This window comes from Erithacus rubecula (genome assembly GCF_903797595.1).
Source record: "Erithacus rubecula genome assembly, chromosome: 10".
Classification (NCBI taxonomy): domain Eukaryota; kingdom Metazoa; phylum Chordata; class Aves; order Passeriformes; family Muscicapidae; genus Erithacus; species Erithacus rubecula.
Genome location: NC_136662.1, coordinates 11149539 through 11162337, shown reverse-complemented (window position 1 = coordinate 11162337; position 12799 = coordinate 11149539). Strand labels below are relative to the sequence as shown.

At 39.5% G+C, this 12799-nt stretch overlaps 1 protein-coding gene across 1 annotated transcript; it reads left to right on the top strand.

Moving 5' to 3' along the window:
* The first annotated feature begins 642 nt into the window (after nucleotides 1-642).
* DR1 (down-regulator of transcription 1) lies at nucleotides 643-12002 on the top strand. The gene is made up of 3 exons (XM_079313690.1): nucleotides 643-1204; nucleotides 6512-6675; nucleotides 9846-12002. The coding sequence occupies exons 1-3, from the start codon at nucleotides 985-987 to the stop codon at nucleotides 9990-9992; spliced, it is 531 nt and encodes a 176-aa protein (XP_079169816.1). The 5' UTR covers nucleotides 643-984; the 3' UTR covers nucleotides 9993-12002.
* The last annotated feature ends 797 nt before the right edge of the window (nucleotides 12003-12799 follow it).

Here is a 12799-nt window from a genome sequence, read left to right as displayed (position 1 = left end):
ACAGCAGAGTGCTGCTGGGGCTGAAGGGAACCTGGCAAATCGCCCCTCTGCAGCTCGAGATCTCCTCACCACCTGCTGAGTCAGCACAGGGCACTGGACAGAGACATCCACAGAGGGGCTGGGCCTGTCAGGAGCCCCTCGGTGCCGCCCAGCTGTGGCTGTCTCTGGCCTGCATTCCCGGGCGGGTCATTCCTCTGCAGCACACAGCAAGACCAGGACTGTGGGTTTAATGGGCCTTCCACAGATACTAATTCTGTCTCATACATCCCTCGCATTACTGGTTACAGAGTGAGTGAAAACAGAAAATACAGTGTAACAGATGGCTGCCGAGGAAAACCAGCCCTGTCTGCAAGTCGTGACTAAACTGCGGATGAAGCGCCGAACCCGTTTTGCTTTGGGGACGGGCTTGGCGGCGATATCAGATCCCCTGCTACAGCCGGAACCGAGGGGAAGGGCGGGCGGGGCCCGAGCGCAGCTCCCGGCGGAGGGGGGCGGCTAAAGGACCTCCCGCCGCCGCTGCCGCCGCCGCCCGCACGTGGCGCCGCGGCCTTTCCGGCGCTGCCGGCGGCGGAAGCTGTTCCCGCTTCCGGCGGAAGCGCCGTCCCTCGCAGGTTGAGCCGGAGTCGGAGCGTTTCCGCCTCGCGGCCGCCGCACGACCGGAACCAGCCGAGCCGAGCCGAGCCGCGCGCGGGGCGTTCCGCCGCTCGCCTCCCCTCAGGCTGCTCATAAGGCAGCGGCGCCGGCGGCCGAAGGATGTGGCGGAGGCAGCAGTGGCAGGCGCCGCGGCCGAGGGAGCCCTGAGCCCGAGCAGCGCTTCCCGGCCTCGCGACCCCCCGGCCCGGCAGCGACCCCCGGCCCGGCCCCCGGCGTCCCTCGCCCCTCCTCGGCGTCGCTCCCCGCGGCCCCGCCCGCCCCTGCCGGGTCTCCGCGCCCTGGAGCCCCGCGCGGGCGCTGAGCGCAGCCCGTGAGCCGAGCGCAGCCAGGATGGCCTCGTCGTCCGGCAACGACGACGACCTCACCATCCCCAGGGCTGCCATCAACAAGATGATAAAAGAGACGCTGCCCAACGTCCGCGTGGCGAACGACGCCCGGGAGCTGGTGGTCAACTGCTGCACTGAGTTCATCCACCTCATCTCCTCCGAGGCCAACGAGATCTGCAACAAATCGGAGAAGAAAACTATCTCCCCGGAGCATGTCATACAAGGTGAGCTCCCGCGGGCGCTGTGCCGCTGCCGGCTCGGGCACCTGTGAGCCGCTCCCGTCCCGCTGCCGCTTTTCCCTCTCCGGTTCCTTGCAGCTGCGGAGAGCACAAAAGGCAGGTCCCGCCGGGGTGTGGAGGAGAAGCGTGTGCTGTCCGGCTTGCGAGCCGCACTGCCACGGAGGTTGTCTTTGTGTGTGTGGTTAGAGCGGCTGCTGGGTGTGCTTAGGACTAGCTCTGGTTTTGTGCTTCAGAGAAGCCTGTGATGCTCTGAGTGAAGTCACCAAATCTCTTCCTTGTACCTGTGAAACGAGGTCTGCTTTTTCCAGTGCATAAGCAGCGTGTTTTAAGATTCTGAATGTAGTAAATGTCTTTGTAGTTGGAGATTTATTATGTGTGGGCTAGGCTTTATTCCATGGTTGTCTGGAATCTCTAACGAGTTTATTTTTTTAGGGCTGACCTTACAGTCTCATTGTTTAATGTTGAATCTTCATATCTGTTGCAGAAAGCATTTAAACGTGAACTATGCCCTTGTATATTTCTGTGCTGTTGACTTGCACTTCTGCTTGCTTGAATAAAAGGCGAATTCTCTCTCTTTCTCGTTTGTTTTTCTTTGAATTCTGTCGCCTCATCCTGAAGTCTGCATTAGGCATCGTTTTTTGTCAGAACTCATTTGTTTTGCTTCTTAAGCCAGGGTTGCTAATACTGGTGTCTGCTGCAAACAAATTGATAGCAGCAGTAATGAAAGAGTACTTTACTCAGCTGCCTAGTGGAGATATTAACAACAGCATTTGTAGTAGATCTGTTTTCAGGGCTGTGATGGTATCAAGTTAGTTTTAAAAATGTCATTGTATGATTATTTTTTTTAAAGCAATAGTTGCCGTTTGAAACAACAACAAAAAGTTTGGTTCACTTGAAATGTACTAGATTGCTCATCGAAAGAGGTTCAAGTATTGACTAGGTCATGAACAGCAAAAGAAAATATGTAGCATGTATGAGCTTTAATGTTAAATGAAATACATGTAAGCTTGAAAGTTTAGCAAAGTTCTCTGTCACAGAGGCCTAGGATGTAAAGTAAACCCTGTGCTTGACATGGAAGCATACTTTGGGTGTGATGCTCTTTAATACATAGATAGTTTCTTCAAGTCAACACAAAAAATGTTTGAGGTTAGGTCCTAACACAGGACATAATCTTTAAGGCTAAGGGCAATAAAGAGTTTATGTATGAAAGCATTTTGTGCCCAGTTAGTGGTGATCCATAGAAAAGATTTCACCTATTGCGGTCCTAGGCTGGGTTTTTTGGAAAAGAAATTGAAACTAAAATGAATGTACATAACGTCAGCAGATAGTCCTGTGCCAAGTATTTTGCTGGGTTCTGTGTCCTTGTGTTATCATGTCTTAGAGCTAGGAAAAGTTATTTTCGAATTAAATCTTTACTTTCTAGTAAAATATTGCAATGTATCCATTTTTGCAATGTTCTAGAGATTGAATGGATTTTCTGTTGTGCCAATGTTTAAGGAAGCTGCAATTGCTGTTAGCTCCTTTCAGATGCTGATCACTTGGCAGATGATCCCTCTGTGAGGTTTGAGGGTTCTGGTTGCCAGTTTTGGAATCAATGATTGTGTCTATAGGTCGACTATTTCAGCATTTTCATCCATCTTCATCCATTCTAGATACTTGCTATTTTGAATGCCTCTTAATGCAGCTTCATGACAATTATGTTAAAAAATGAGACTATTGGAATCTGTTGTGGCCATCCAAGTATCTTTTTCCTTCTGAGTGCTTAGAAGTCAAACGAGGCTAATGGCCATCACATCACATCACACCTGGTCCAGCCTAAGCACAAGGTGCTGCCGAGAGGATTCTTTTTGTACCCTCCCAGAGCTGGATCTCACACTTGCAGATACAACTGACCCTGTGGCTTTTGAGAGTTTAGGACAGAGCAGGGTTTCCTCTCAGGTGAGTTTGCTGGCTGACTGGGGCTGTAAACAAGAAGTTACTAGATTGGGAATAAGAATCAGGAAGGGTATTTACTGGGCCAGAGAGGGACAAAAGGCACTTTGCAGTTGGTGGCACTGCCACTGGACTGTGTTAGAGGTTAAACTGTGCTTGGTTACTGTGTTGTGTTCAACACAGCGGTGCTTGAGCCACCCCTTCCTTTGCTGCACTGCTCAAGTGATTGTGTGGCCATGTGCTGTGCAAGAACTCTCTACCCTCGGGTTATACCTCAGATGAGGTTCTTGATGTATTTTGCTGTGTGGTAGCACTGGCACTGTGCTGTCAACAGCATAGGGAAGGGAAAGCAGAGGCTTCTGGCATCCCAGTAGAGATCTGATTTGATAGATGTTCTCAGACTATGCCAACACTCACTACTGGTAACAAAGTGCAAGACAGCTTTCCTGGAGAGTACCCAAAAGCATCAAGGCTATGTCATAGTTGTAAGTGGATATCTCCACGATTATTGTTGAATTCCACCATCAGGAGCCCAGCTGTGAATCTGCAGCTCTAGTAAGCAAATTAATGTTCTTCCATTCTGGAACAGATAATAGAATAATTTGAGTGTTATATGATTTGTGACAAAGCAAGCTTTTTTTAGAAATTAAATTTTCATTGATTTGTGAAAATGGCGACTTGTAAAATGACAATTATTATGAATTTGGTTGATTACTTGGTCTACATGGAACTGTTGTGCAGTAAAGTCGCCTGTGGATTGATGTCAAATCTTGTAACTTCTTTTCATGGACCGTTAGGATACTGACAGTATGTATATTATCACTTAATTTAAAAAAAACCCCACACAACTGTTCGTGTTTGGGATTTTATTTTGGAAGTTCTTTTTTTCTTTCAAAGAATCATAAGAATTTAAGTCTCAGATATTAATTACTTGATTTTATGAAATGAAAGCAGCACTATGTGTCACTGATTACTCAGAGACATGCACCTTCATGCAATCATTAAGAGTAGGAGAAAACTGGGGAAAGGGTGATTGTGATCTGGTGTTTGTAAATAAGAGTTGTTGTTCCCCCCCCCCCCCCCCCCCCACCAAATGCTATGTTTTGGAATTCAGCTGTTTACATTTGGTGGGATAATTCTAACCTCAGGAAGATACTGAATTTTCAGCAATCTGGGTAGGATGGTATGTTTAAGACTCGAAAAAATAGAAAGGCTTTGAGTTTTGATGAAACAGCAGCTCTGATAGAGTAGTAACCACTTGTCCCACATTTTAGCACCATGCTGGTATAAAGGGATTCATATTCCTTCCATTCATGTGTTCTGTAAGCCTTGTTGTGCTTCAAGAAGATGGCAAACGTTGTGAGTCGTTTCACAGGCAGTAGATTTATGTTGCATATATGATTCTTCATAGCTTTGTTATGTTGAATAATTGTAAAAATCTGTCTTGATTGTACCACATGGGAGTTTTAAAATTTATTTTTGTGTGTGTCTGTGCTATATTCAGTACACAATTGTAAGTTCTTTCCATGAATTTATTTTCTTTTAAGGACTGTGTAAAAATTCTATAAAAACACATCTTGCTGTTAACTTCAGACTCAGCAGTTGTTCATACTCTGATGCAGTGGATTGCCAACCCTGGTCTTCTGACAACACCTTGGTTTTACCAGGATGGTTTGTCTTAGTGATGTTAGACTTGTAGATTTCTTCAGTTGGTTAAAAAAGTATGACTTAAAATGTTTACTGTATGTACCGTTTACATTTTGAAGTTGAATGAGTTCTTAAATATATATAGAATATTAAGGTAACCAGTTGTGGACTATGAGAGGTGGATTTGCCTCCTCTCTGCTGAGGATAGATGAAACAAGTTTTTGAAGTTTTTTGGTAATTCTCCTAGAAACTGTGGGCTAATTGGAAGAAGTGTTTCCAGTGTCTGTGTGTGGGCTAAGGCTGAACTGGCATACTGTTTCTGAAGTGATTTGATTATCTCTGAATCAGTTTATCTTTTAACTTCATTTTTTATGAGCAAAGTATTATGTGAATTCCTTTGCCAGGTGTTCTCTGTTAAAGGGAAGGTAGTGCTGTATGACTAGAGAGCAGCACCCACAGGCCTGTTGAAGGAGATAGTGTGAGTTGTCTCCCTTAGTACAAGTTGGAAGCCGAAAACTTAGAGAATGCCTTTGGGTTATTGTTTAAATTAGGATAAAATGACATGCTACTGTGACTAAGAAAATGTTGCTTACAAAACTAGTGTTAGAATATTGTCCGAGTTACTCTAAGATCTTGTTTATAACAAGTTGTTAATTGCTGTTGTGCAGTTTAGTGCTATTAGATAGCTTGTCACAAAAATTCGAAATTAAGATAAAGGTTAAAACAACTCTTGCATTGTAAACTCTGAATTGTGTAAATGCTGGAAATTAACCATGTTTTTTTCATTAAAGTGATACTGGTTTCTAGTGTAACTGATGTTTATGTAAACATCAATTATTCTGTAATAGGTTCACTTTGGGTGTGTGTGGAGGCAAGTCATAGTAAATGGTGCATGAGGAAACTGCCTTTTGTCACATGTGCTACCTGGGTTTTTAAATCCTTTCTGCTATGCTTTGCATTCTTTAAAAAACCTGCTGTTGCAGAATGTAGATGTTACCCATTTCTTTGGGCAGATAAAAGTGCAATATTTTAGCTCATTAATACATTTTAATGTGGAGATAAATAGAAGGGGTGCAGTTGAAAAATAAAATAGTTAAGAGCTTATACATAACTTTATATAGCATTTACACATAGGAACTTAGATACTAAAAGACAAAAGTTTAAATTCAGCAACCCAACATATTATTCCTGCCTTTTTGAAGGATCTGTGATCATTTTACATGCATCACTTCTCTCTTATAGCTTGCTGATTTACCTTCTACTGAAGACTTGCAAAATTGGAAAGGTAGAACCTCTGAGAGAAAATTCAGATAGAAATTCAGATAGGAAGAACTTCTTAGCTGTGTAAATTACATCGATTCTGATACAGAAAAGATGGGAAAACCAGATCTTTTGGAGAAAAAATGCCTATCTCTACCAAAGTGTAACTAAAAGCCCTGAATCCTCTGCAAGTTCAAGCTTCTTTGGTTGTACTTGATGAACCTTAATTTTTTTCAGCCTAAAAACATGTATTCCTAAAGGACATAGCACAAGAGAGAGGGAAAATAGCTGTCAGATCTTTTTAAGAATAGAGATTTTTGTCATCAAATGATAGGAAAGTTACCAAATGTTTTACTTTTTTTTTTTCCTTTTAAGTAAACAAATCAATATCTATTATCCGAAGCTTTGTAAAAAGTAAACAATGTTTTTTTCTCTTTTTTTGTTTCTTTCTAGCACTAGAAAGTTTGGGGTTTGGCTCCTATATCAGTGAAGTAAAAGAAGTCTTACAAGAATGCAAAACAGTAGCACTAAAGAGAAGAAAGGCCAGTTCACGCTTGGAGAACCTTGGCATTCCGGAAGAGGAGCTACTAAGGCAGCAACAGGAATTATTTGCACAAGTAAGTGAAACAATGCTTGTCCTGATGAGGTTGGAATAATTAATGCTGCAGGTCTAGGGCTGCACAAATGTGCACACCTCAAGAAATTTCTCCTTCCTTGTGAATTGATGTGGCATCTAAGATGCTCTTGGCCTTGGCTTGTTTGAATTGGGGAATGTGAAGTCAACAAATAAGAGGCTGCTATTTGATACTTCTGTGATTTGACATAAAGGACTTTGTGTGTGACCATATTTCATATTCTAGCTTTAAAAAGCATGGGGTTTTGCTGCTACTTGGGTATTTCCAGTCTATCATGGAGAATACATTAACAATTAGTTGAGGAAGTAAAAAGAATAACAGCTGGTTTCTAGGAAATTACCCATTTTGAAGCATTAATAAGTGAAAATACCTTTTCTGTTTCTGACCATCAGTGCATAAATGTTATTTCTTATACTTGGAAAGAAACTTTATTCTTGGCAGGACTATAATTGAGTGAATTCATGCATAAATTTTTAAAGAGGCCATTGAGGCATGGAAAAAGCATTTGCCTACAAATAGTGTACTAACATACACACACACACATTCTCCTCCATCCCAGCCTTATCCTTTCCCAGTTTAACATCTCCCAGTTTTACTAAAACCCAATTTTATTTATCTTTCTACATCTTTCTCTTGACTACTCTCTTAGTTGGACAAGACCGTTCTCTAAATTAAGAGATGGGAAAGTTATCTGGTATTTCTCTTTTCTCTTAACCAAGGCCAGTCTTATTTTCTCACTTTGGTTTACTCTGATGAAAATGCTTATTCAGTTAATGTCTGATTACTGTGACCTTCTCTCCCATTGCAATACATTTATCTTGCTGAAGCTGTTGCTTTTCATCTTGTGACGTGCTTTAATCTTTATTGCATGATGAATTTTAAGGCATTCAAAATTTCAGCATACCATGTAGCTATTGCAGTGAACTAGTTATGATCAAGTCACATGTGCCTAACTCTTGTTTGACTGTACTGAATTAGAAAGACCAATATTGCTGCTTCTGGATTTTGGGTAAGATTTACAAATAGACAGTTTGATACCAGTTTTTTACTTACTATTTTGTGCAGGTAATTCAGCATGATACACAAAACAAAAAAGCAGCAAAACGAAGGTGTCTTAAGAGAGTACTAGCTCCAGAATATCACTGAAAATAAATAAGTAAGAAAAAATTGCTGCAGCCTCCTTATGCAAGCCACACTTTTGTCTAAGGAGTGACAACTTGAAGAATATTCTTTTAAGATTCTGTTACTGTGCCTTAACTTCTAATTTAAGACAACACATGCCAATTTGACAAGATTGTATGAATGCTTTTTAAAAATAGTCTTTGGTAATATGGAAAATGTTTGCTTAGATTCAAGGATGACAGTCTCAGTTTGCAAAAATAGTAGCTGTGATGTGCTGTTGGAGGTACTGTAATTAGTCTTAAAAATAGTTACACAAGTGCATGCTTGTTTATTTGTGTTAATCTTTTTAATATTCTAGAGCATGACACTAATGCTGACTTCTTGCTCTCTTTTAAAAATACCTGCCTGTTAATGTTATGACTATTTGACACCTCTGTCTTGGATTATTATAAATATTTGAAGTCAGAGATATGAATATCCCAATATTAATGTCTAAGTTTTTGTGCACGACAAGAGTCTTCATAGATTTGGGAGTTTTTTGAGGCTTCCTCACTGGAGTTGTGCAGTAAGTGAGTCAAGTTCACCAAATGCTCATAGAGCTTCTTGGTCAATCCAACTCAATGGAATTCTTTTCCCATTTCTGCAATGGTGAAGTGTTATCATTACAGACTGGCAGTGAGGGTGGGCACTGACAAAGTGATGCATCCAGTGTGAAGTGCTGAGCCTTTGTTTCCTGGAGCATGCACGTGTGTCAGCTCTCTGAGTGTACAGTAAACTTCACTGCACAGGCTCAGTAGGGAGCCCTGTTGTCTCCTGGCTGATAAATATTTGTGCCTTCCTATGTCAACAGATGCTGCTGCTTTTCCTTTAAAACTCTGCATCATCTTAAATTATTTTCCAGCCCTTGTAACTGTGCTACCACTTGAAATGTAAAATACTGGAAAGTTTTCATTGAGAAAAGATTTCTGCTTCTGTAAAGTATTTTTTTTTTACTGCTAGAATGGAAGAAAATGTGACACTTTGTAATAATAAGGGAACACTCCCCATTTTTTCACATTGCCAAGTTGAAAAACAGGGTTTGATTGTTTTCTTAACATTATCTTTTGGCATCTTATAGTTTGTGAAACTGAAAAGAAGATCTGATGCTTTGGAAAAAAATAGGAAAATTTAGTGAGAGCAGTAGGATTAGAAAGGAGATTATAATAGTCTTAGTGATGACTTGTAAAAGTAGAAGAGTAAAAAAGTGGAAATTTTTCATTTTAAGAACTCTTAATGTTCTCTCAAAATAAAAATTAAAGTTGTAACTTCAACACAATCAATTAGTGTATTGCTGAAATCAACAGGAGTTACTAAAAAACAAGTGAAAACCCTGGACAAAAAAATGAAGATTCATCAGTTGAACTATTTGAAATGTTGTGGTAAAATCTCTTCTACTTTTCAGTAGAAGTCAGTACCTTTCTGTAGCAAAGCCATCCTCAGTTGTCATACCTGAATTTGAGAAGACTTTGCCTTGCTCTGTTTTGCAAAGATTGCTTAGCAAAGTAAGATAATGGCTTGCTTTGTTTTTTTGTGATAATGTGTGCCTCTGTGGTTCAGTTGGGTGATTTCATAATTGAAAGTCATGTTATTTGTAATCAACAAAGCAATGCTGTTCTCATTTCTGAACTGTGATTAAATGTTGCTGTCCCTTGAAACTGATGTCTAAAGTTTCCTTTGCTTGCCTTAGTTAAATTTTTCATTAGTTAGTGGTTCAGCACAGTCCTTACAGTGGAACTTAAGTAGACTAGTTTCTGTCTGTTGTTTTTGTAAATGTAAGGCCTCCAAACAGTGGTCTCTTCAGAGGAAGAGAGAATATATAAACATCTTGGTACAAATTAAGGTATTTCTCAATGTAGTTTTGCATATGCAATTTATACAAAAAAATAAAAAAGGAATCTGCAGGTGCAGATAAAAGTGTGTTTAAAGAGAATGAGTTCTAGAGATTCTTCACAAGCTATATATGGGCTTAACAATTAAATTCATGTCTCTAGGCTAGACAACAGCAAGCAGAACTGGCACAGCAGGAATGGCTACAGATGCAACAAGCAGCTCAACAGGCACAGCTCGCTGCTGCCTCAGCCAGTGCATCCAATCAGGCAGGATCTTCTCAGGATGAAGATGATGAAGATGATATCTGAAAATCACCAGCTGAGTTGTCTTACTAAGAAATACTTTTCCTGCACAATGAAAACAGTGAAATGAATGCTTACCTGTAAGTTTGTATGCATCGTGGACTGGCAGTTGGTATTCTAGGGGTGTCTGCTGTTGTGTGCTGTACATGTATAAACTGTCTTTTTTGAACTCTTGAAGATTTAAGGTTCAGTATCATATCAACTTTCGATTTTTAATGGTGTATATGGAAATTTTAGATAGCAGTGCATCATTTATTTGATCAATAAACAGTGTTACAATAAACAACATGTTTATAAAATATAGTGAGATTTATACAAAAAGCTCTAAATCCACATTTGCATTTCTTCCCTTTTAACTAAACTATAAAATCTTACTTAGAATTTTTAATTGTTTTTTGGGGGAGTGGTACAGTAGACATAATCTGTTAACAGGAAAAAAAGTAGAGTTCAGCATAGAAGAGTCTGAATTCTTAGTTCTTTTTAAAATGAGGATGTATATGGCAATAAATATTATATATGCTCGAATACCACACTTGCTAAAATTTGAAAATGATACATTTTCACCAAACTAGGAAAAGGTATGTTTAATAGGAGTTGTACAAATTCAGTCTTTTTTTTTTTTTTGTATAGGGGTGAAAAAAAATAAACCCATGGTTTTATTATGACATCCTTTTGACAGTCCTAACTGAGTATTTCACTTCAAAGACTGCCTGGTTTGAAGAACTAACTCTTCTATTACTTCACTCCAGTTTAATGTTAACTGTTGTTGATGGTATTTTGTAGTCCGGATTTATTCATATTGTTGAAATATAAAGCTGAAACTTAAAGAAACAAAATTGTTCTGCTGATGTGACAAGGAGTGATTAAGTATTCAAGGCCCAAGAAGGCAAAAGCTGACCCTGGCAGCATGTTTGTCATAAAAGAGAGAATTTATTTAACCTTGATTAGTCATTGTCAGCATAATGCTAACATTCTCCAGACTAGATTGCCACTGGATTACTAAGATACCTTGTTGAAAGACAACATTTTCTTCATTCAAATTGGTTTGTAGGTAAGTCCAGGTTTCTAATAAACTATTCCCCAAGAGTAATCAGCAGCAATATGTGAAACAGAAATGATGTACTTGTCCTTTTGATAGTTCTGTTGATTTAATGGATGAGCAGCTGTCCTTTGTGTTGAAATAAAGCACAGTAGTGTCCATTGCTGAGTTTTAATGTGTTACTTGAAGTAATACTGGCATATCTTCTGGTACACTAATCTGAGCAGACTAGGAAAGCCACTTGCATGCTGCTCTCTAGATGACCCCATAGCTCTCTAACAATGTGGGTGGTTTTATAATTTACATCCTCAGCGAGTTGCTCTAGTTAGAATTCTTGAGGAGGGCTGCAGCAGTCTGTTTACCTAAGGATGCAAACTGTAAATGGTGGGCTCATTTTTTTGGAAAGATCTAAGCAAGATACAATTGGCATGGATTCAGATTTCAGTCACATAGTGACTTTTGATTTAAATTTGAGATGTGTTAAGTTGCATATTGAATAAATGTGAACATGTCTTTAAAAGCAGTAATGCAGTGAAAACTCAGAAGAGTATTTGTTTGAATGTTTAAGTTTAAAAAAAAACAACAAAAAAAAACTTTCCTGGATACTACATAAAATGTTTGGCAAGGTTTGACTGAGGAAGTGGTTTTCTGTAAAGGTTTAAGTACCAAAGGTAGAAAATCTAGTCTAGTGATACAATGTTAATGTGCAGTGTTGGCTTTTCTAATTTGTACTGTAACACCTTCACACTTTCTATTTTAAATGAGTCTTTTCCTTCTAAATAATACTAGGTATATTTTCACACCTTTCTTTTCTGATGCAGAAATCAGGTTAACATTTTACTGCATCTGGTATGTATGGTGTAATGTTTGAATTTTTGTGACCTTTCTTTTTTGGACATTCTTGTGCTTTTTCATATGCTGTATTCTTCAAGCAATAAAATTCTGATGTGTTTTTATAAAATTGCTTTTATATTTAATGAACAGTCTGTCTTCTTCATTTCCTTTATAAAGAGAAAAGACTATTTAAACCCTAATTTTATTTTGGCTTACTGAACACTTTTTGTGACCTGAAGTCTCTACAGCCTGAGTGCTGTTGGATGGCATTGCTGTGCACTGGGGTTGTTACTGCTTGAAACCAATATTTTTGGGCTTGACCTGCTCTCTTTCCTCTTGGGAATTGCATTTAGTATGTATATATTTTTATAACCTGACATTCTGCACCTGGGAAGTTGCACAAAAGCCTTGTAGATTGTGTAGCAGCTGCTGAAATACTTTCATAAAGTGAAAGGCCACAGGCAGAGGCTGAGGTAGTAAGAATTTAATTTCATGTAAATAGTCATGACATCACTTTTTCAGCCATTCTTCCCCAGGTGGAGAATCTTTACTGATATTTCAACAAACAAATTTTGTATTACTTTGCTGTTGTGCTTCCATGCAGGAGCTGCTCAGCAAAGACAGATTTCTGAATTTATGGTACCCCTAATGTTTTTGGTACACAGAGCATAAAGTCTGGCTAGTGAGCTATATTGTTGTTTTGTCTCAAAAGAAACATGTATAAGGATGTGTCTTGTTTGTTAAATATTGAGTAGATGAGATTATCTGTGGGTTTTCCATAATTACTCTTGACAATATGTTTCAGTGTGTTCAAGTGACTTTCTTATGAAATCTTTCTATTATATTACGTTATTAAAGTGCACATCTGCATGATATTGTGGATAATTAACAGATATATTTACTACACTGAGGTACTTTGAAAGGAGTATCTTAGGGATTC

Coding starts and splice junctions, on each gene's coding strand:
- DR1 (XM_079313690.1), top strand. CDS start 985: ATGGCCTCGTCGTCCGGCAACGACGACGACCTCACCATCCCCAGGGCT. Junction 1,205..6,511: donor CCCGGAGCATGTCATACAAG/GTGAGCTCCCGC, acceptor GTTTCTTTCTAG/CACTAGAAAGTTTGGGGTTT. Junction 6,676..9,845: donor AACAGGAATTATTTGCACAA/GTAAGTGAAACA, acceptor TCATGTCTCTAG/GCTAGACAACAGCAAGCAGA.